The 22,035-nt window shown below is 43.3% G+C and overlaps 1 protein-coding gene across 2 annotated transcripts in view; it reads left to right on the plus strand.

Moving 5' to 3' along the window:
* LAMA3 (laminin subunit alpha 3) overlaps positions 1-22,035 on the plus strand; it is a 261,658-nt gene that overhangs the window by 224,993 nt on the left and 14,630 nt on the right. For both annotated transcript variants that reach the window (XM_031003750.3, XM_004059245.5), the window contains 8 exons: positions 2,696-2,815; positions 3,213-3,346; positions 9,870-9,987; positions 10,372-10,512; positions 12,761-12,900; positions 13,854-13,985; positions 15,476-15,629; positions 20,936-21,099. In XM_031003750.3, coding sequence (XP_030859610.2) covers positions 2,696-2,815; positions 3,213-3,346; positions 9,870-9,987; positions 10,372-10,512; positions 12,761-12,900; positions 13,854-13,985; positions 15,476-15,629; positions 20,936-21,099 — 1,103 coding nt within the window. The remainder of the gene's footprint in view (positions 1-2,695; positions 2,816-3,212; positions 3,347-9,869; positions 9,988-10,371; positions 10,513-12,760; positions 12,901-13,853; positions 13,986-15,475; positions 15,630-20,935; positions 21,100-22,035) is intronic.

The following is a 22,035-nucleotide window of genomic DNA, read 5'->3' on the forward strand; positions in this document are numbered from 1 at the left end:
CATTGATGTCTATTTTAATGAGGGCAAATAATCAGGAATTTGAGAACATGCCCCCCAAAATGTGGGAGAAATCTCTCCTTTTCCTGTTCTATTCTCATTATCAGTTTTGTTATTTGAGAACCACTGCTTGCCGAAGAATCTACTTATTCTGACCCAAAACATGTGAAAACTTCCTGGGATCTCTAAGATCTAGACTGACTTCCTGCTGTTTCCGTCTTGATCTGATTCTTACCAGGCTGTGTGGGATTGTGTCTTTATCAGCATGTTTGCCTTCTCAAGACACTGAAGCTTCTCTGTTTTCAAGTAGCTGAGATTCCTAGGGACCTTCTAAAATCTATTAGGTTAGAAAAGTCCAAAGTGACACTCTACAAGTGATCGTCAGCGCCATCTGCTGGTTGATGGAGAGTTGGCGTGATGTTTGCTGCTTTATACCTACAGCCGGCCTGGAGTTGAACCCTCCGGTGAATAGGAGCTTCTGTAGTTGCTCTCACGGAGTATTTCTGAAGAAACGTGGATGAGCCCAAAGGCTTTCTGGTGGTCCGAGAACATGGGATTGATAAGGAGCTTGGGATTTTACCAGAGTCTTCTACCTGCAGGGTGGTGACACTGACCCGGTCCAACTCTCCTCTCTGGGGTTGGTCTGAACCCTTCAGGAGATTCCAAGGCTGGACCAGTTCTGATGGTTTGGGAAGGTCCCAGCCAGCCTGAAGGATACATAGAGCAGAGAAGTCATCCAGCATCTTCAGGACAAGGCAGTTGTTTTACAAAACAAGGTCTTCTTTGTACTATAATTTGAAGTTCTTGGAGACTAAGAACCAGAAATACTACTCATAATAAGAAAACTTAACATAATACCATTACATAAGAAATGACCTAGAGATCTGCTTTAAGTAGGATGGCTCATGACTCTCAGTAAATTGGTGTAACTCTGTTGTTTATGGGTTGATCAACCTAAGCTGACTCCCAAAGGCAAGGTTTAGGATCCAGATAAGGACTGATTTTCCTCTTAGAAAAGAACTCAGTCTCTGGACCTCAAAGAGAGGCATTCTTATCATTAAGGAACTGTGTAAAAGCAAAGCCTTCAAGCCCTAAGTCAGAAATTGCTCAGCTTATCTTAGGGAAGTAGCTGATTCAAGTATATGTTTCACACCGTAATGGAGATGCAATAATGACAAAGACAGATATGGCTCCCGCCCTCCGGGATTTTATAATCTAGAGGGGAAGAATATGCAAAGGAATGCTGTTAATAGGTTGTTTATTTCATCACAACTGTGAAGAGCTGTATCAAGGAAAAGTTTGGGGGTGAAATGAGGATGTACAACATAAAAGACACTTGAGCAAAGGAAATGCTTCCTCTGAGATCAGGAGGACAGCATTTGAACAGGACATGGGGACAGGGAAGATGGGGGATCCAGGCAGAGGGAGAGGCATGAAGAAGGCCTGGAGGTGGGAAGGGCAGGGAGCACTCAGTGGAACAGTGGCTGCGGGGCTGGAGAGCCAGAGGCAGTGCTGAGAGAGAGGCAGATGCCACGCAGCATCTGGTAGGGGTCAGGGCTTCATCCTGACAGCCGAGGAGAGTCACAGGCTCCCACTGGCATTTTCAAAGACTGCTCTGGCTGTAGGGGGGAATGGACTTTCGGGGGGACATGGGGAGACCGGCGGGTTGTTGCTGCAGGGACAGGCTAAAAATGTTGTGGCTGAGACTAGGTGGGATGACATAAAGAGAGAGCTAAGAATGGCAGAATTCACAAGATTATGTTGGATGGGAGAGAAGGAAGGATCAAGAATGATTCCTAGGTTCTGATAAAGGGATGAGAAAGAAAAAAAATGACTCCTAGGTTTGTGGCTTGCTCAGCAATAAGGGAAAGGTAAGCATGGTGATGTGTGTGTGTGCGCTGCACATGTGCATGCAGGGGGCAGGCTGGGAGTCAGGGAGCGCATGCACCTGGTATAATGGAAGAAGAGGCAGGCTTGGCAGCCTGTAGGAGGCATGTAGGTCATACGTTCTGTGTGAGATATTCTGAATTTGAGGTCTCTGTGAGTCATGCAAGCAAAGCAATAACAACAAGGGAATCACGTGTGCAGACTTGGCCCTGAAGACAGGTCTAGGCTGGGGAGAACAATTTGGGGCCCATCAGTACACCTGGACTGGAGCTACAGGAGAGCCTGTGATTGTCAAGGCAAAGGGAGTGGTGTGGGGAGGAAGGAGTCCTGTGTAGGATCCCTGAGGAACCCCCAACACTGACATGGAAGGTAGAAGGGGATAAACCAACAAATGAGACAGAGACATAAGAATCAGTCAGAAAACAGATGGTGGAAGCTATCTGAGGTCTGTGTAAGACCACGCCTCTCTCTAAAAAGCACCATATTTTCAAATAATATTAATGATCTGTATCTTTTCGGTCTCCATCTTTACACACCAGTTATGGATCGCACGAAAGAAAATCATGATCATAGCTAGCATTTATTGTGTCTGTCCTGTGGGCCAACCACTGTGCATGACATTTAACGTGACTTACAATATTGAACCATCATCCCATCCCGTGAGGTGGCTGTTGCAGCACCATTATCCCTTTTCACTGAGGCAGCAGCTGAAGCTGAGAGCAGGGGGTTCTGTGAGAGTAACGGGAGTTCCAGTGCTCTGCCTCTTCTTCAGCCAAGCCTTCTGGTCATCTGCATTGTTCCTCTGTCCTAGGATCGCTTCATATCTCTAAATATAGAAGATGGCAAGCTCATGGTGAGATACAAACTGAATTCAGAGCCACCAAAAGAGAGAGGAGTTGGAGATGCCATAAACAACGGCAGAGACCATTCGGTACACCTTTTGAGTCTGTTTACTTGAATTGTTAAATGTCCTTAGTCCTTTAAAATTAAGTCAGTGCCCCCAAATAAATAAATAAAACTTCCTATTACCAGATAAACTTATGGATGTTAACTGAGGGATATATCCTTTTAAAATTTGCACATTTCGGCATGAAATGTATAACATATACATGATATCTATAAAACATGGTTAACTTCAAATACAAACATTTCTATCAAAATGTTTTAGTATCATATTTTTATCCAAAAATGCTACTGCTCAGAGCCTTCCTACTATGTATATAAATGAATCTGGGGGAAGATAAATAAAAACATGATAGTTCTGAACCCCTGTGAATAGGATTCTCTTATTTTCCCTGGCTTGCTGATTCATCTCTCATTTATTTCAGATTCAGATCAAAATTGGAAAACTCCAAAAGCGTATGTGGATAAATGTGGATGTTCAAAACACTATAATTGATGGTGAAGTATTTGATTTCAGCACATATTATCTGGGAGGAATTCCAATTGCAATCAGGGAAAGGTAAGATGATTTTTTTAAAACCAGATTTAAAGCGTTTGTTAGTGGTTATGATTGTGACCAAAAAAAATCTGGTCCGCCATTTTTAATTCCACCAACAAACAAACACAAAAAGTTAACTTTTCCATATTAACAGTATAGTCAACAGAGTAAAACAGATTTAAATCCCGAATAATGAGACTGGGCAGTGGAAAGAAGGAGGATGGGGGAATGTGTGTCACCGCCGTTGTCATTCTCGGGAGGGGAGGGACCACGGAGGATATAGTTGGGTTAACAATGCTGGCAGCAAGTAGAACAGAGGCTGTGGCCCTGGGCCCTTGAAGGCTGCATAGGAGAGCGTGGGCGTCCCAAGGCCTGACAGACATCCCTGGGGAACTGAAAGCTGAGGTTGCCACCTTCAGGGAGCCTCTGGAAGAATGTGAGACAGTATGTCTCCTTCACTTCGGCATCAGCTGCTCCTTACGTGCTATCAAGCGTGGAATTGGTACGTAACTGTTTCTTGGATGAATGAACACATGAATGAATTAATGTGAAAGGCAGTAAAGCTTTATCTGAATAGGAAAAATCCCACCATTTTTGGAATGCACATAAAAATAACTTTTACATTTTGATCATTTTTATCCTCCCGGAAGGCTTTTGGATAGCTGATGATAGTGTGTGGACAGAACATAACCTGGAAGGATTAGTGCAGCCTAATGACTAAGTAAGAGTGCTCCCAGAAGGTTAGGTTATGATGACTTTTATATGAGATCTGAAGCTAGTTAACTCTTTTGCTAACTTATACATCAGTTGGAAGGAACTAGAATATGATTTATAAGGTGTCATGCCAAGGTATTCTTTCTTCTAGAGTCCTTATACATGTGGGCATCTGTCCATTCTACGTAGTCAGGTACTAATCTTTGTTTTAAAGTTGTCAGGGTTGCCTCCAAAGACAAAAATGCAAATGGGAAAGCTGGGCACTTCAACAGAACCTGGGGGTGACATCTTTACTCCCTGGGCTCTGGAAGGAGCCTTGCAGATCATGGTATGTAGCCCCTGAGTTTTACAAATGAAGAAATTCAGAGCCAGTGAGATTATATTAATATTTAATATTATCAATATCAAATAGCAATTCAGCCATGAATACCCAGTTATGAATTGTCAGTAAGATTGATTTTATTTCCATGAAATGGAATAAAATAAAATCATTTAAGGTAGTCAGTTTTTTCGAGTATGTTTGAGAGTTGCCACTTATTCATTCATTACACAGGATTTATTGAGTGCCTAATGGGCATCAGGCAGAGTGACAGGTGCCAAGAAAGCAACAATGAGCAGGGTGGAGACTGGAGAAGAACAGAAGAGAGACAGTCACTACAGGAAAACATGACGTGTGCCGTAGGAGGAAGCTCAGGGTGCTGACAGAGCCCAGGAGGGAACCTAATCTAACTGGGGCCATCAGGAAAGTGACCTCCAGCTGGGACCTGAGAGATGCTAGCAGTCAGTGTATGTGAAGCACCAAAGCTGGATAGAGAAAGCATGAACTTGCAAAGAGCTAGAGTACAGCAGGAAGTGGGATAGGGATGCCCCATGGGGCTGATGTGGGCAGCAGGGGCCTGACCACAGAGTACCTTGAAAGTCACATTAAGGAGCCATTGGAGGGACTTCAACAGAGAAAGGCCATGACCAAATTTGGGTTTTCAGTAGCTCACTCTAGTGCAGGGCAGAGACTGGATTAGAGAAGAAAAGGGCAGAGGCAGGTAGAGTGGCTGGAGGCCGAGTATATTAACAGAGGTGAGTGATGAGGGTGACCTGGCCCAAGGAGTGGTTGTGCAGGTGAGCAACAGGGATCAGATTCAAAATATATTTAGGATGGTGAATGGGCAGCACTGCACAATGGCTTGGGTTGGGGAATAAAGGGGAAAAGCAGTCAAGAACGATGCCTGGTTTTTGGCTAAGCGCTTGGCAGATGGAACACACCAACGGAGGAGTGGGGTGAGAAGTTAAGTCTGAGACAGGCTTAGTCCAGGAGCCTGAGACACAGCCAGGGGGAGAGGCCCACAAGCAGGTGCACAAAACGGCCTGGGCCTCCAGAAAGGAGGCCAGTCTGGAGAAGGGTAAATGAAGCTCAGGGCCAGGTAGTCGTTGAGGTGGTAGAGGCCAGTGGGCTTACCCAGAGCCAGGAGGAATTCTCAAGTTGAGGCAATAAGGAACCCATTGGTGGTGGTTTGTGTTTGCATGATATTAACACAAGGCCCCTAGACAGTGATGTGGATGCCAGTCAATCCAGGTTTTCTAGAAAAGGGCAGTAGGTAGAACCACAAAAGAGGTGGCTTTAGTTTTGGCTCAGCAAAACTTTAGGTTAATTCAGCACTCAACCTTTATTTGCCTTTTCATCTCCATCCATTAAAGAAATATATAGATATAGAGATGCATATACATAGAGAATTTGCTTTTTTAGAACAATTTTTTGTAGAGATGGGGTCTTGCTGTGTTGCCCAGGCTGGTCTCGAACTTCTAGCCTCAAGTGATCCTCCCACCCCCAGAATTCTGGGGTTACAGGCGTGAGCCACTGTGCCCAGTCCAGAATTTTCTTTCTTTTTTTTGAGACAAGAGTCTTGCTCTGTCACCCAGGCTGGAGTTCAGTGGCGCCATCTTGGCTCATTGCAACCTCCGTCTCCTGGGCTCAAGTGATTCTCCTACCTTGGCCTCCTGAGTAGCTGGGATTACAGGTATGTGCCACCATGCCTGGCTAATTTTTTGTATTTTTAGCAGAGACGGGGTTCCCCCTGTTGTCCAGGCTGGTCTTGAACTCCTGAGCTCAGGTAGTCCACCCACCTTGGCCTCCCAAAATGCTGTGATTACAGGCATGAGCCACCATGCCTAGCCTAGAATTTTCTTAGTAACTTATTTTGGGATCCTCCAAACAAGGGACTGCTTCCTTTTTCTGGGCAAGTTTTATACTTTGACCTTTTTTTTTTTTTTTTTTTTTTTTGATGAGGTGTTGCTCTTGTTGCCCAGGCTGGAATGCAATGGCATAATCTCGGCTCACTGCAACCTCCACCTCCTGGGTTCAAGCAGTTCTCCTGCCTCAGCCTCCCGAGTAGCTGGGATTACAGGTGCCTGCCACCATGCCCGGCTAATTTTGTGTTGTTAGTAGAGACGGGGTTTTGCCATGTTGGTCTGGCTGGTCTCGAACTCCTGACCTCAGGTGATCCACCTGCCTCTGCCTCCCAAAGTGTTAGGATTACAGGCATAAGCCACCATGCCCAGCCTATATTTTGACTTTTTATTAAAATCACTGGAACATGGAAAATGCAGGAGATAGAGGCCAGTCAAAAGATTTCACTGGCCCTTCACTCCCTCTAAAGCAAAATGCTAAGGAATAGTCAGCTGTTCTGGGTGTTGCCTCATCCCTGTGGTGAAGTCTTTGGTGGCCCAGAGATTCCTGAAACTGCCATTGGGCATGAGTCACTGGGAGGTGGGGTGGGCACAGAGGAGTTCCATGGATAATCCACAGCCAAGCTCTGTAGGGGCAACCAGCCAACGCTTCCAGAGCAGGGAGGTGTTCTGGTCCCTGGCATAAATGGAGGGACCTTTTAGACAAAGTTCTAAAACCTAACCTGGAGCAAGGCAAGCAAGTGTAATCACTAAATCAGCTTTGCTCAAGGGATTTTGTGCATGTTTTGTTTCTTCCCCCTCTCACTGTAGTGTTTCTTCTGGGAATGGGGACCCAGATCTTGGAATGGCTTGTTCCCAATTATAATCAGAAATCATTCTGTTAATCCCATCTCCTACCCAGGAGAAGAGCAAATCATCCCTGGTAATGCCAGAGGGTCTGACACCAACAAGGGCATTTTTCTTGAGGACCTACACCATTGTTTACAGAGTGTGATTATAAACACTAAAATGAAAATGATCCAAAAAGTAGATCTATTGAACATTGACTAAGTACCCAACACCGAGGTTAGGGCTGCCTTTTGTTCTTTTTGCTCTCTGAAGTCGGCCTGCAGCAGCCATGGAGCTGGCTAAGCTTTTGTGGACAGATTGGCCCAAAGTATACATAAATACCCCAACGCAGGAACCCGCCAACACAACAACTCATGCCCCAGTGCAATCACATTCCTCTAGCAAGTATGTTCAGACCCTGTATCCTGGAGTAAATGTAGAACTGTAGGTCCTCAGGTAAGCCAAGGTAACAAGAATCCCCCCAGGAATAGTGGAAGTAAATCTCTTCCATTTTAACACTTCTGCTGTAGGTAACTCTTCTAGAAAAAGGCATGATCACTTCCAAGTGCTGCAGGAATACCAACTGTAAGCATAAAAAGCAAGGGCTTCAAGCCTCACTAACCTGTGTGACACACTGACAGTACAGACCCCAGCTCTACCACTTACCAGCTGTGTGACCTTAGGCAAGGTCTTAACCTCTTAATGCCTCATTGCTACATCTATAGTATGGGCATAGTAGCTGCCTATCTCTTAGGGTGGTTGGAAGATTCAGAGTGTGTAAAGGAATTAGCGGAGGTCAGCACATGGTCAGTGCTCAATAAATGTTAGATAAGAAAACCTGCCCTTCCTGCACATGTATCCTAGAACTTAAAATAAAATAAAATAATATAAAAGAGAAAATACCTCCCTCAAAAGCTTATTGTAAGTTGGATTCATAGAGCTTCGTGCAAAATAGGTGGTCTGTATCTGTTAACTGCCTTTCTCTCCCACTATTTTCCTTTTCTGCAACCTTCTTTCTTTGACCAATAATCTATGGAGAGAGGGACATCTGGAATGTCGTTGTCCAAGAGATACATTGAAACCCAAAGAAGAATTGACCTAAAACCATGTATAAATAGGCAAGCTCCAGGAATGGAAATGAACCTTCCTCCTCTTCTGAGGCAAAAGGCCATCTTTATAAAATAATTAGGCTTATACTGTAATGCCAGTGAGGATTTGTTTCTTTCTTTTCCTTTTAATGAAATTTAATTTTAGGTCTATTACACGTAGCTCAACTGTTTCTAATGAATTGGATTAAAATGAATGCAGACACCTTTCCATTTAGAAAAGTAAGCTGCATTAGGGATTTAGAATGAAATCAGCTTTGGGTTTTCTTAGTACATCATTTGTTTAAGAAACACAAATATTTGCCTGGACTTCAGTTAGTTCATGTGTGTGAATGCTTTATATGCATTCAGCTCCAGACAGATCCAGAAGTCAAATCGAAGGGGAAATGCCCTGGGGCCATGTAGAAAGAGCTGCTTTAGAAATTGCTCTCATTATATAAGAGCAGTAATATGGGAGTAGTTACTAACTTGACGATCTCACATTGAGTCCTTACTCTGTACAAAACACTGTTTGAGTGTGTTACACATATTAACTTTCTTAGACTATGACAACCCTATGAAACAGATTCACATATTCCCATTGTCTAAATGAGGAAACAGGCACGGAGAAAAGTTGCCTGTTCAATCAGAAGGGACAGAACTTGAACCCAGGCAATTTGGCTGGTCCAGAGCAGCACAATTTTGCCTCTCAGAAACACCTGCGGAGCATTCACGTCCAGGTGCCATGCACTGCTGCAAGCTCTTGCTGTACGTTAACTTGTTTTTTTGGTTTTGTTTTTATTTTTTGAGGCAGAGTCTCGCTTTGTTGCCAGGCTGGAGTACAGTGGCACGATCTCAGCTCACTGCAACCTCCGCCTCCCGGGTTCAGATGATTCTCCAACCTCAGCTCCCGGGTAGCTGGGACTACAGGTGCCTGCCACCACGTCCAGCTAAGTTTTGTATTTTTAGTAGAGTTAAGGTTTCACAATGTTGACCAGCCTGATCTCGAACACCTGACCTCAAGTGATCCACCTAACTTGGCCTCCCAAAGTGCTGGGATTACAGGCATGAGCCACCCCACCCGGCCCGTTAATTTTTTAAATCCTGGCAATAACCCTTTGCCCACAGGTAGGAGGTGGTAGATACAGCAGCATATGAACCCAGACAATGTGTTCCATTGTTTCAGCTTGGCATTGGTTAAATCAAGCTACATTTTTCATAATTGAATAGAACCAAAAAATAACACTTTGTTTCTTCTGACTTTACAGTGGCTAACTTAACAGTGAACAGAAAAAAAAGAGCAAAAAGTTTTCTAGAGCACTCCTGGTTCCTACAAATGATTTATTACTTTATTAATATATATGTATATCATATATCATCTATTAACTTATTAATACATGTCCTATCCACCCGCAATGCCGCGACTCCAGGGGGGAGGGACGGGCAGTTCTAGATATTGTGCATGTTCTCTGTCTCTTTACCTTTTGCGGCCACTGGCCATTCTTCTGTTAACATTGTTGTCTGCATTTTTAAAGCTGGGAATGTAAACTTACACAGAAAGGAAGTCAGTTCTCCCAGCATCATAAAATAACTAGCATTATGGGAATCCCATGGGAAAGGATAAACATAAAACACATACTCATTTATGGGTGAGAAGTACTAAAGAGCACAGCATTTCAGCTCTGATTTCACGTGAGCCTGACATGATCCATCTCTTCCTTTGTGTTCGTAATCAGATTTAACATTTCTACGCCTGCTTTCCGAGGCTGCATGAAAAATTTGAAGAAAACCAGTGGTGTCGTTAGATTGAATGATACTGTGGGAGTAACCAAAAAGTGCTCTGAAGACTGGAAGGTAAGTGAAAGTTCAGAACCTTGTGAAGGAGTGCTTCCCAGCCAACCCACCTTCCGTATCCATTAACGCAGCAACTTTTGACTTCTTTCTGATAGCACACAGTGTTACAGTGAACTGGCTCATATACACTCCCCATGTGCTTGCAAGATGCTGAACCTTTTCAGGTTTGCACATTAAATTTGTAGGAAAGTAGGAAGACCAACTATATACACAAAAACTTACAGATGATTGCTGACTTATTATGCAGAAAAGTAAGCTCTCTTTCTTTCTGAGGTTACATAAATCACATTAATCAGTTTGAGTAAAGTGAGATAGGGTAAGATACTGTATTTCAACCAAGAAATGATTACAATGCCAGTAATTTATTCCATGTTTGCATTTCAGCTTGTGCGATCTGCCTCATTCTCCAGAGGAGGACAATTGAGTTTCACTGATTTGGGCTTACCACCTACTGACCACCTCCAGGCCTCATTTGGATTTCAGACCTTTCAACCCAGTGGCATATTATTAGATCATCAGACATGGGTATGCAATAGTGCATTAATATCTAACAAGATTTAAACCTGACTCAAAGTTTGATGTTAAAAACAACAGAGAGATTTTAAAAGTGGTGGAGTTGTACATTTTTTCTATCATCACACAGTAAATGCTATTGTATAGTTCAACCATAAACATTATTCCCCACTCTGGGGTAGGTCCTCAAAGAAATCAAGTTTAGAAAGTAACATTATAATTTACAGAGTTGCATTTGTGTGTACTCGCGGACTCATTTTTATTCTTTTCAGGTATATTTATAATAAGAGTTAAGGTGGATTATACCTACTGTAGTTAATAATGTAGCTTAAAGTTTCAGAGCTCAGAAAGAAAATCAGAGTGTGTCCCTATGATTTCTTTTTGATTGCATTAAAGGTAGCTCTCCAGATTGTCTTTTTGCAGCAGCAGCAGCAGCAGCTAGTTGGACAATATTTATACCTGGGGAATTGGAGAAAATAAGATCCTTTTCTCTTTCCTCATGTACAACAGAGCCACATAAATTCTCTTCCACAAGGAGATACCGTCTGTAACTTAAGCGGATTTAGCTAGTGTGGTTATGTAGGTACAGAAGTCACCTAATATTTAGAAATGAATATTTGTGGAATGAGTGGAATTTTTAAATAGAAGTAGAGTATGATTATTTCTGAATTTGTTTCTTTAGGATTGCAGAGCACAGCAGACTTCTAGTATCTGTCAAGAAAATGGCTGGTGGCTGACTCTGTGGCTCTGTAATATCAGGAAGCCCACCCCTCTCTTGGTGACTGACTCTGTGGCTCTGTAATATTAGGAAGGCTGCCCCTCTCTTGGTGGCTTACTCTGTGGCTCTGTAATATCAGGAAGGCCACCCCTCTCTTGGTGGCTTGCTCACCCATCCTTGAGGTTTTATTTTTAAAATGAGCCCTAAAGAAGCACATGCTAACACTTAGACTGTAGGGGTGGCTTTTCCATGAAAGCAGGATGTTTTGATCTAGCTCTTATGATACCTAACACTTGTTTCCTCTGCCACGTGTAGGAACACTTAGTACACAATTCACAAAATGATCGAGAGCAGATGGAAGAATTAGGTTAGCAAAAGATTAGATCCGCCCTGGACAATAGGGGAATCCTGGATATAGCATAGGGACATTGCCCTCAATTTCATAATGGGTTAGCTAAAGATACGTATAAGTTAGCATTAGTTTATGCAATTCATAATGAATATTGCCAATTGAAAAAAAGTCAACACAAAGTAAAATCAGCAATGGCTATAACCACACACTGTAAAACTTGTTTTAGACTGAAATCTTACCAAAGAATCACACCTTGTTGAAAACTGCAGAAATTATACTTGGTAGAAAAAACACAAGCAAAATTGAAATGACAAGTGCTGAGATTGCACATTTTTAAAATTAATGATTGACAGGAAGAGTCAAATTATCTTGCCCAAATTTACATCTTCAGAGTTCAACATGGAGAATTGGACTTCCCAAAAATAATGACTAGGAAATAAAAAATTTATAATGACTGAAGAGAAGAAATCATTGTAATATTCTTATATTAAAAATTGAGGAATCGAGTCTTTGCTGTAAAATTTATTTATCAACGAATTGATCCTGATAGAAATAACTTCAGCCAAAGAAAAATAAAAATAGAAAAATTTAGACTGGGCATGATGGCTCACACCTGTAATCCCAGCACCTTGGGAGGCCAAGCCAGGAGTATCTCTTGAGCCCAGGGGTCTGAGACCAGCCTAGGGAACATAGTGAGATCCTGTCTCTACAAAAAATTACAAACTTAGCCGGCTGTGGTGGTGTGCGCCTGTGGTCCCAGCTTCTCAGGAGGCTGAGGTGGAAGGATCGCTTGAGCCTGGGACAGTGCCACTGTACTCTAGCCTATGCAAGAGAGCAAGACTCTGTCTCAAATAATAATAATGATGATAAGATAAAATATAAAAATTTAGAAATGATTTAACTGTTTTGTATAGTTGATTGAGAAATTAAATTGGCTTAATGAATGTAGGTCCAAAAAATGATTTTGACAAATTCATTGGTGTTGACATAATTTGCATAAGATTTTTATATTTATAAACATGGAGTCAAATATGCAAAAAATAATCTTTAGAGCAAAAAGCAAACTCAAAGCATTTGGTTCAAAACATCCTGATTGTTTTATACATGGTTTGGATGATAAATTCAGTAAAGATACAGGCATAATCCTTATATGCAAATTAGTTGATGGGTATTTTCTATGGTGATTTCAGACAAGGAACCTGCAGGTCACTCTGGAAGATGGTTACATTGAATTGAGCACCAGCGATAGCAGCGGCCCAATTTTTAAATCTCCACAGACGTATATGGATGGTTTACTGCATTATGTATCTGTAATAAGCGACAACTCTGGGTGAGTGGAATAATACTTCTGTCAGAGCTGTGAGTGAGTTTTACTCTCTTTCATTTAATGGAATTTTCTGGTGTCTTTTTGCAAAATATTTGTCCTTGATACCAAAAATACTTCACTAATAAGTCTTGTCCTTCTTCCTTTTTCCATATCAATTTCTTCATAAAAAAATAAACTGCCACACATGGTGGCTCATGTCTGTAATCCCAACAACTAAGAAGGCTGAGGCAAGAGGGTTGCTTGAGGCCAAGAGTTCGAGACCAGTCTTGGAAACATAGTGAAACCATGTCTCTACGAAAAATAAAATAAAATAAAATGTAAATAAATAAAATTTAAAAAATAAATCAGTTGGATGGATAAATTGTGGTGTATTCAAAATGGAATGCTATATAGCAATGAGAAAGAAGGATCTAGAACTATATGTAATAACATGAATGACCCTCACAAACATAATGTGGAAAACACTGAGTCACACATAAAAGTTCATCTCATATGATTTCCTTTATACAAAGTTCAAAAACAGGCAAGAACTAATCCATTCCATCAGAATTCAGGATAGAGGGAGGGAGGCTATAGGGTTAAAGGGAATGCACAACAGGGTACCTGGGGTGCTACTCTGTTCTGTTTCTTTATCTGGGTGCTGGTAATGTTGGTGTATTTCTGTTGCAAAAATTCATTGAGCTGAACACTTATAGCCTGTGCACTTTCTGTACATGAGGCTCTCATAACACAGTCTTTCAAAATGCCATCTTTGGCAAGATACACCCATTTTAATAAAAATGTTATGTGCAAAAGAAAATACATGAAAAAAGTTGTAATGCTCTTTAAAGTCTAGTTTCACTAGTTATTTTAGATAACAAATATTGAATCTGAGTCTTAGACAGTGAGTTGGCCACATGGCAAGGGCCCTTTTTTCCAGCAGTTCTCACCCATGATTTGCTTTTCTTCCCTTTCAGACTACGGCTTCTCATCGATGACCAGCCTCTGAGAAATAACAAAAGGCTAAAACACATTTCAAGTTCCCGGCAGTCTCTGCGTCTGGGCGGGAGCAATTTTGAGGGTTGTATTAGCAATGTTTTTGTCCAGAGGTAGGTGATCCTCTCTTTGTGGATAACTGATGAGAACGGCCTGCCCATGGGAAGGGTATCTCTTTGGTCCAGTTAACAAAGTCAGCTTTGTCAACATGTGCTGCATGAGACCCGCATACCACAGTCTTTCAAAATGCCATCTTTGGCAAGTTACACCCATTAAAAAACCCATAAAAAACTCCTGGGCCCAGCCTCCTTTTGGAGGAGCAGCGTTAGCATGTAACCTTGGAAAAGACCTAATTAAAATTAACTTCAGATTATGACCCTGAAAAGTATTCACTGAAATTTTATTGCATTATAATCAAGATTGTGCAATTAGATTTAATCAGCTCTCCACAGTTTTCAAGGCCAAGGAACTGCATGGACCAGTGCTGTGCTAGGAAACCAAATCACCACAATGTTGAACGTGATATTTAATAGAGAGAGAGTAGCTCTTGGGGCTTCCATGCAAGTGTTTACATATTTTTTTTGATACAAAATTATTGTTTTTAGATAAGAGGCAAAATCTTCTCCAGGGTAAGGAGAGGGCCTGGTTCTGGCTATGAATCTCAGGCTGGAATTCTCAGGCTACCATGACAGGGAGCCTCCCACCCATCAGGGCTCCATCCTCCTTGGCCAGGATGAGGCTTAGAGTTCTCATTTCCCTCCTGGTTGATGAAACATCTTCCTTGAACATCTAATTCAGGGACTGGAGCAGGAAGTGGGAGGGATGGGGAAGGCCCAGGGGTTGTTAGCAACAGCTTACTGCCATGATAAGGCTTGGACAAGAATCGTGAGATAAAGCAAATTTGTCCAAGACTTTCCTCCTCACAGTCAGATAAATCCTTCCATAAACTCACCTCTGAAGTTTCCTTATATTTGCCATCATTCAGTATCATCCAGTGCCCGTCTTCTCCCTCTGTGCATATTTTACGTTCGTATTTCCACATGACACCCATTTCAAAGAAAGAACTATAGTATCCTGGCCCTCCCACAATTCTGCCACAATCCCAAGTCGATAAAGTTTTCTTGGGCTCCTCGCCGGCTTCTAGAGGTGATATTTAAGTAGGAGATGAAAGTTTCCCTAGGAACCATGACCATAAGAATGTGTAATTTTTAAAAAAATTATTGATACATAACAGGTGTATTAATACACATTTATGGGTTACATGTGATATTTTGATACAGGTCTACAATGTGTAATGATCAAATCTGGGTAACTGGAATGTGCTTCATTTCAAGCATTCATCATTTCTTTGTGTTGGGAACATTCCAAATCTTCTCCTCTAGCTATTTTAAATTATACAATAAATCATCATTAACTTGAGTCACCCTATTGTGCTGCCAAACACTAGATCATATTCCTTCTATCTAACTGCATTTTTGTACCCATTAACCAACCCCTCTTCATCCCCAAAACATGTACTTTTTGAAATGAGCTCTCTCTACCAGCAGGTCTTCCTCGACATGTCCAAGTTTGGCAGCATCTTTCATTTCTGCTCTTTTTCCAGGTTATCACTGAGTCCTGAAGTCCTAGATTTGACCAGTAACTCTCTCAAGAGAGATGTGTCCCTGGGAGGCTGCAGTTTAAACAAACCACCTTTTCTAATGTTGCTTAAAGGTTCTACCAGGTTTAACAAGACCAAGACTTTTCGTATCAACCAGGTAAGTGTCCAAACCTAACCCTGGGTTTCACTCTTCCCTGGAGGATTCCCCTGAGCCTGCCTTGTGGGAGATATTGGGGAAGGGGGTGAGAGCTCACCAATCCTTAAAGTGGGATTGATGCATTATCAACAGTTGAATCACACCAAAATGTCGAAGTGGTTTTCTTTTTAGCTTGTATTTCGCATCTTGATGAAAAGTTGGCAAGTTTTGCACTCACAGAACAGAACCATGACTTAGGTTTCTTAATTTCTGTAGCTGATGTCTTGCTGTTTTAACATTTCTGCTGTGTCCCCAGCAGGTCCTATGTTTTTCTATAGAATATAAGGGCCATGCTCCTCTTCCTGCCCACAGACTTCCCCTCTGCTCTGATGCAACTCCTATGACAAGATACACCCATACATCTGGGCCTTGTCAAAACCAATGTGGTGTACCCTTGACTGCAGACTAGAAACACCTGGGGAGCTTTAACACCCCAATGCTTAGGCTGCATCCAACCCAATTAAGTTAGATGCTCGTGGAGTGGGCGTATCAGTAGTTTGTGAAGCTCCCCAGGTGATTCTGAAGTACAGCACTGAGAGGGACTGAGAGGAAATGAAACTCCTTATTTGGAGGAGCAGAACATTGTGATGAGTTGAACATAGGATCAGGGTTTAAGGAGCTCCTTGCTCTGCTCAAGGTCAACAGTGTAACTTTCCCAGGTCTGAGGTTACAATTAATATGGTTAATGGATAACAGTGGGCACCTCGGATCTGCCAGGCACTGCACTATGCACTCCAAATGGATTTTCTTACCAAATCCTTCAATAACCTTATGCTGCAGTGTAGAAAGGTAAGCAGTTCTGCCCAAGCTCCCACAGGTGGAAGGTGAGTTGGAGTTCCAACCTAGGAGCCCGTGGCCTCTTGAGAGCTATGTGCTCCTGTTCAACACACTTGCCGCTTAATGTCAACCACGTGCTGCTTCTCTACCAATATTTCCCCACTGCACAATGATTTGGGAGAGCATGAACAGATAATACCTAATAAAATACATGTTTTATGCTATTAAGAAGAAATATACTTCATAAATCCAGAAGGGCTGTCATTTTCCCATTATGGGAACATCTTTAGAATTGCCCCATCAAAATTGAAGTCATATATTCACTTTTTCATTGTAAGGCTGAAAGTTATTGAGAGACTAAATTAGCCCAGTGATGGTGAACTGGAGAGAGCAAATGGATTCAAATCTATTTACAAGATAGAATACACATGACTCAGACAATAATTGAATTGGGAAGACAAGGGAGAGGCAGGAGTTAAAATAATTCTGAGGCACCCAGTCTGGGTTATTGGATGAATGGGGATGTCCTCTCCATGGAGATAGGAGAAGGACAAATATTTGGAGGAAAAGAGAATGAATGGAGTTTGTGGTGTATTGAGTGACTGGAGTCTGCAGGACACCCAGGTGCAGAAATTTGGTGGGAGAATGTCAGGAGTCTCTGCGTGGGCTTCAGCAGATAGGCTGGGACTGGGGCTATTAATGTGGAAAACATCAGCGAATACACTATTTCATTTCCCCCTGTTTTGCGTAAGCCCCCAGTTTGGATGGAATAGGACATTAGTCTCTGCCCAGTAGCAGAGAGAATACAGCACAGCTTAGTGGTTAAGTACTGGACTCTGGAGTCAGACTTCCTGGGTTTGCATCCGGCTTTACCATTTATTACGTATGTGATCTTGGGCAATTATTAAACCTCTCTCTGGGTCTATTTGCTCCAATGTAAATGAAGATAAATAATGGTAATACCTCATGATGTTGATGTGAGGATTAAATGAAGTAATAAACACAAAATACTTAGAAAAGTGCCTGGCACATAGTAAGTATGCATTAAATGCTAGTTATTATTACTATGCATGCTAATGAAAACCTAAATGAAAGGGCATAAGATGCTACAGGAGTGGTGTGGCAGGAATTTTCCTACCATGGGAATCAGGAGAGTTCTTCTGGAGGAGGTACCCCAGGAGCTGGGTCTGGAGTGTGGGTCGAATTTAGCTGAGTGAATATTGTTGCTGCCCAAGCAGAAGCCCAAAGCTGGAGGCAGGATGTGGCTGGGACTCACGGGTGCAAGACATGTTGCATGCATCCTCACCAGACTGACTTCATGCTCTCTCTCTCCGTTCTCAACACACCCCTCTGAGAGCAGAATCAAATGCCAACCTTACAGGTCAGGAAATTGAGTGTCTAAGAGGTTAAAAAAAAAGTTGCCAAAGAGCATCCTGTCAGTAAATGGTAGAGTCAGGATTCAAACTTAAGACTCTTTTTTTTCCATATTAACTAAATTTTTATTTTTATTTTTTCTTTATATATATATATATTTTATTATACTTTAAGTTCTAGGGTACATGTGCACAATGTGCAGGTTTGTTATATATGTATACATGTGCCATGTTGGTGTGCTGTACCCATTAACTCGTCATTTACATTAGGTATATCTCCTAATGCTATCCCTCCCCCTTCCCCCACCCCACTACAGGCCCTGGTGTGTGACGTTCCCCTTCCTTTGTCCAAGTGTTCAAACTTAAGCCTCTTAAGCACAAAGAACATGCTCTTCTCCCAGGCACTCAGAGCTCAGTGGGGATCTCCATTAGTCAAAGCGAAGGGTGGGGATTCACCTTACTAGGGGTTTGTTCAGAAATGGACATGTGGCCCCTCCCTCCTGGACAATGAGCCCTGAGAGGAAGTTGAGGGCGTGGCTTCTGATAAAGAATTCCATGTTAGCACAAAGAGAAACCCAGGCAGAATCCATGCTTCTTGTGTTGGACAGTGTAGTGAGGATGTGATTCCCAGAAGCACAAGAACACAAGATTCAAACTTAAGCACAAAGAATGTGCTCTTCAAGCCACATCATGTGGCCTCTACAGGCCCAGAGAGCCTGGTGAACAGCGGGAATGGAGAAGGGAGACTAGAGAGAGGTAAATTGGAATCACACCCTGGGGCCAGATCGGGCAAGCCTCATATGACCTACATCAACTGGACATTTTTCCATAGTCAGTGTAACGTCATCGAAAGGAGTCCCGTAAACAGCTGAAAAGATTAAAGATTACTAAGCTGGTAGCAGCCTGTGGGATGGTTTGGTGTAGGAAAGTTCTAGAGCCAAGGAGTCAGATTGGCAAGCTACCGTAATCATCTAGGCAAAAGAGTCGGGGCTGGCTGGGCACAGTGAGTCACACCTGTAATCCCAGCACTTTGGGAGGCCGAGGCAGGCAAATCACCTGAGGTCAGGAGTTCAAGACCAGCCTGGCCAACATGGTGAAACCCCGTCTCTACTTAAAATACAAAAATTAGCCCAGCTTGGTGGCAGGCACCTGTAATCCCAGCCACTGGGGAGGCTGAGGCAGGAGAATCACTTCAACCCAGGAGGTGGAGGTTGCAGTGAGCTGAGATCGCGCCACTGCACTGCAGCCTGGGCAACAGAGTGAGACTCCATCTCAAAAGCAAAAAAAAAAAAAAAAAGAGGGCTGACTTTCAGGGCATAGGCACTAGAAATGAAAAGGAAGGAGTGAAAACAAAATATGTCACACAGAAGAAGAGTAGGACATGAGAACAGAATGCATGATAGAGGCCAGGGAGGCGGGTGTCCATAAGGACCAAGATTTTGAGCCTGGATGCTTTAAAGGATGATGATGCCATTAAGAGAATTAAGGGACATTTGGTGGCAAAGGCTGTCTTTTCAAAACTGTTCATCTTGATGCTCATGCTTCTGACACACGGAGAAGACTCCAGAGAGGGAGCAAGGCCCACTGGTATGAGTCCCAGGCAGGAGCCCAGGCTGGGTTTTAATCTCAGTAGGATCAAGGTTTGGCTGATATAAGTAACTCACTTAAATTTCTGTTGGGTACGGTAGAACGTCTCCATTCAGCAACGTGCAAGCATCATTTTAAATAACTGATTTCAAGTTTGCATTCTGAGCACTATATCCAGGAAATGGGTCAGGGAAGAAAACCCACCCCTGAAGGAATGTGAATCTTTTGGGAAGACTTTAGCTGCTGAATCAGAAAACCCACTGCAAAATTAATGACTTAAACAATAATAATAATCTCACATAGTGAGCCATGCAGGGGTAGGTGAGGCTTGAGGCCTGGCCCATCAGGAGTTGGCTCTGCTTCCTCTTGGTCCTCTTGGCTCCATCCTGGGTGCTTCTGGGAATCACATCCGCACCACACCATCCAGCACAAGAAGCACCAATTCTGCCTGGGTTTCTCTTTGTGCTAATATGGAATTATTTACCAGAAGCCCCGCCTTCAGCTTCCTCTCAGGGCTCACTGGCCAGCAGGGAGGGGTCACATGTTTATTTCTGAACCAACCCCTAGTACGGTGAATCCCCACCCTTTGCTTTGACTGATGGAGATCCCCACTGAGCTCTGAGCGCCTGGGAAAAGTGCATGGGCATTTCAGAACTTGAGCTCTGCGGTGGAGAAAAGAGGGGCAGGGCTGGGGAATCTCAGTTACTTCCAACAATTTTCCTAGTCATATTTAACATTTATTATGGTTGTTTTTCTGCATTAAAACTCAGTCCCATTCAAAGGTTCAAACTTCGCTGCATGAGTCAACTCTGGTGGAAGTGGGGACAGGATGTGGTCCCCTCCCTTCTCTTTCTCTCCTGCTATCTTGGTCCTTTCACCTGCCCTGTTGCCCAAGTGAATGGTTGTTAGGGGAGGTGGCCACAGGTTTGCAGTTCCATGTTTCACTGGCAGGCTGTGGGTGTCTCGGTGCCGCTGGCCAAATGCTGGCCCCCTCAAGCGACACTGCGGTTCTTCCAATGCTCAGTGGTGGAAAGGGGCACCAGGCAGCCACTGGTCCCAGGTGCAGCAGCTTTCAGAGAAGAACCCAGACTTGTGTAAGATGAGAATAACATGCATGCTCCCCAAAGAAGGAGGGAGAGAAAAGGGGGGTATTTAGACTCTCCTAAACTTTGTTTTCCCCAAAAGAATGAGCCCCTCTGCCTCCTAGCCCTGTCTTACACCTTCCTGGTGGCAAAATGCTCACAAATCAAAGCCACACTAGGGCATTGAAGGGGATTACGAGGATCTGGCTTCGGGAAAGGTTAAAGAGCTAAATAAAGAATGAGCTCTCCATTCTGCCCACTCCATACCAGTCAGTGACCCGCAGGAAGGGCTCTCAGCGGAAACTTCCCATCTCCATGGTACCAGGCCTTCTATTGCCCTACTGAATTCCTCACTTAGGATCAAGGGTGAAAATTAAGCAATGTACTTAGCAAGATAAGCATTCTTCACTCTTTCCCCTGATAATTGTGTTGCTCTTTTCCCATGCAGCTGTTGCAGGACACACCAATGGCCTCCCCAAGGAGCATGAAGGTGTGGCAAGATGCTTGCTCACCACTTCCCAAGACCCAGGCCAATCATGGAGCCCTCCAGTTTGGGGACATTCCCACCAGCCACTTGCTATTCAAGCTTCCTCAGGAGCTGCTGAAACCCAGGTATTATTTAGCTTTCCTGCCCCAGCACCAGCTCAGAACCTGACTCTGCGACTCTACCTCAGGGAAGTCTGACTGCCATGACACCATGCAGCTCTCTCTCATGAAGGTGGCACTACCATTTTTGTGCAAAGAGGTGCTGGCCTGCACAGGACAGGGAGCGTGATTGCCTGCCATGTGCTTTCCCAATAGCTAGAGGCAAACGTGACAACAGTGTACTTCTCAGAGGCTGAAACAATCAGCTCAGCTCTGGTTTAGAATTGATGGTGTTCTAAAAATAAGGCTGACATTTTTTTGCTAAAGCTGCTGTTTATTTCCATGATAAATCACCTTTCTTTTCTTGTGTTCTGTAGTGAAAGTAAAATCATTCTTTTTTGGTAGACGCAGTGCCAGATAGATAATTTTTAGAGAATACATTTGGCCTTTTTGTGCTAACAAGTTGCACCTCTTTTGGGGAGGCGGGAATGAGCAGAAATATTAATTATGTCAGAAAAAAATTAGAAAAACAAGATTTGTCATTTTCAGGTGATTTGAAGGAGCCATAGATAAAAAGGTACTGACCTTTTCTTCACGGCTTTCCCACAGAGGCGGAATTGCCTGGGGGGCTAAAAGGAGCTGGCTCTAACATCTGGCTTTCAGTCCTGCTTCACCACTTACTGGCTGGGTGACTCCAGACCACGTGCCAGGGCAGCTCCTCTGAGACACAGACACTAAGATGGGATTAGATGGGCAAGAGGTTCATTGTGGGGAAGCCTGTGAAAGATGACCAGAAGGGGACAGAGATGGGGGCAGGCAGGGAGAGCCCGCAGATGGCTGTGGGCCTGCAGATACTGTGAGGGGAGGGCGCAGGGAGGACAGAGCCGGGTAGGAAGGGCCTCGGGTCGTAGTCCACAGACTGTAACACAGTCTCAGCCAGGTGCCTGCAGTGCTCCCAAGCAG

Source organism: Gorilla gorilla, chromosome 17, assembly GCF_029281585.2.
Source record: "Gorilla gorilla gorilla isolate KB3781 chromosome 17, NHGRI_mGorGor1-v2.1_pri, whole genome shotgun sequence".
Classification (NCBI taxonomy): domain Eukaryota; kingdom Metazoa; phylum Chordata; class Mammalia; order Primates; family Hominidae; genus Gorilla; species Gorilla gorilla.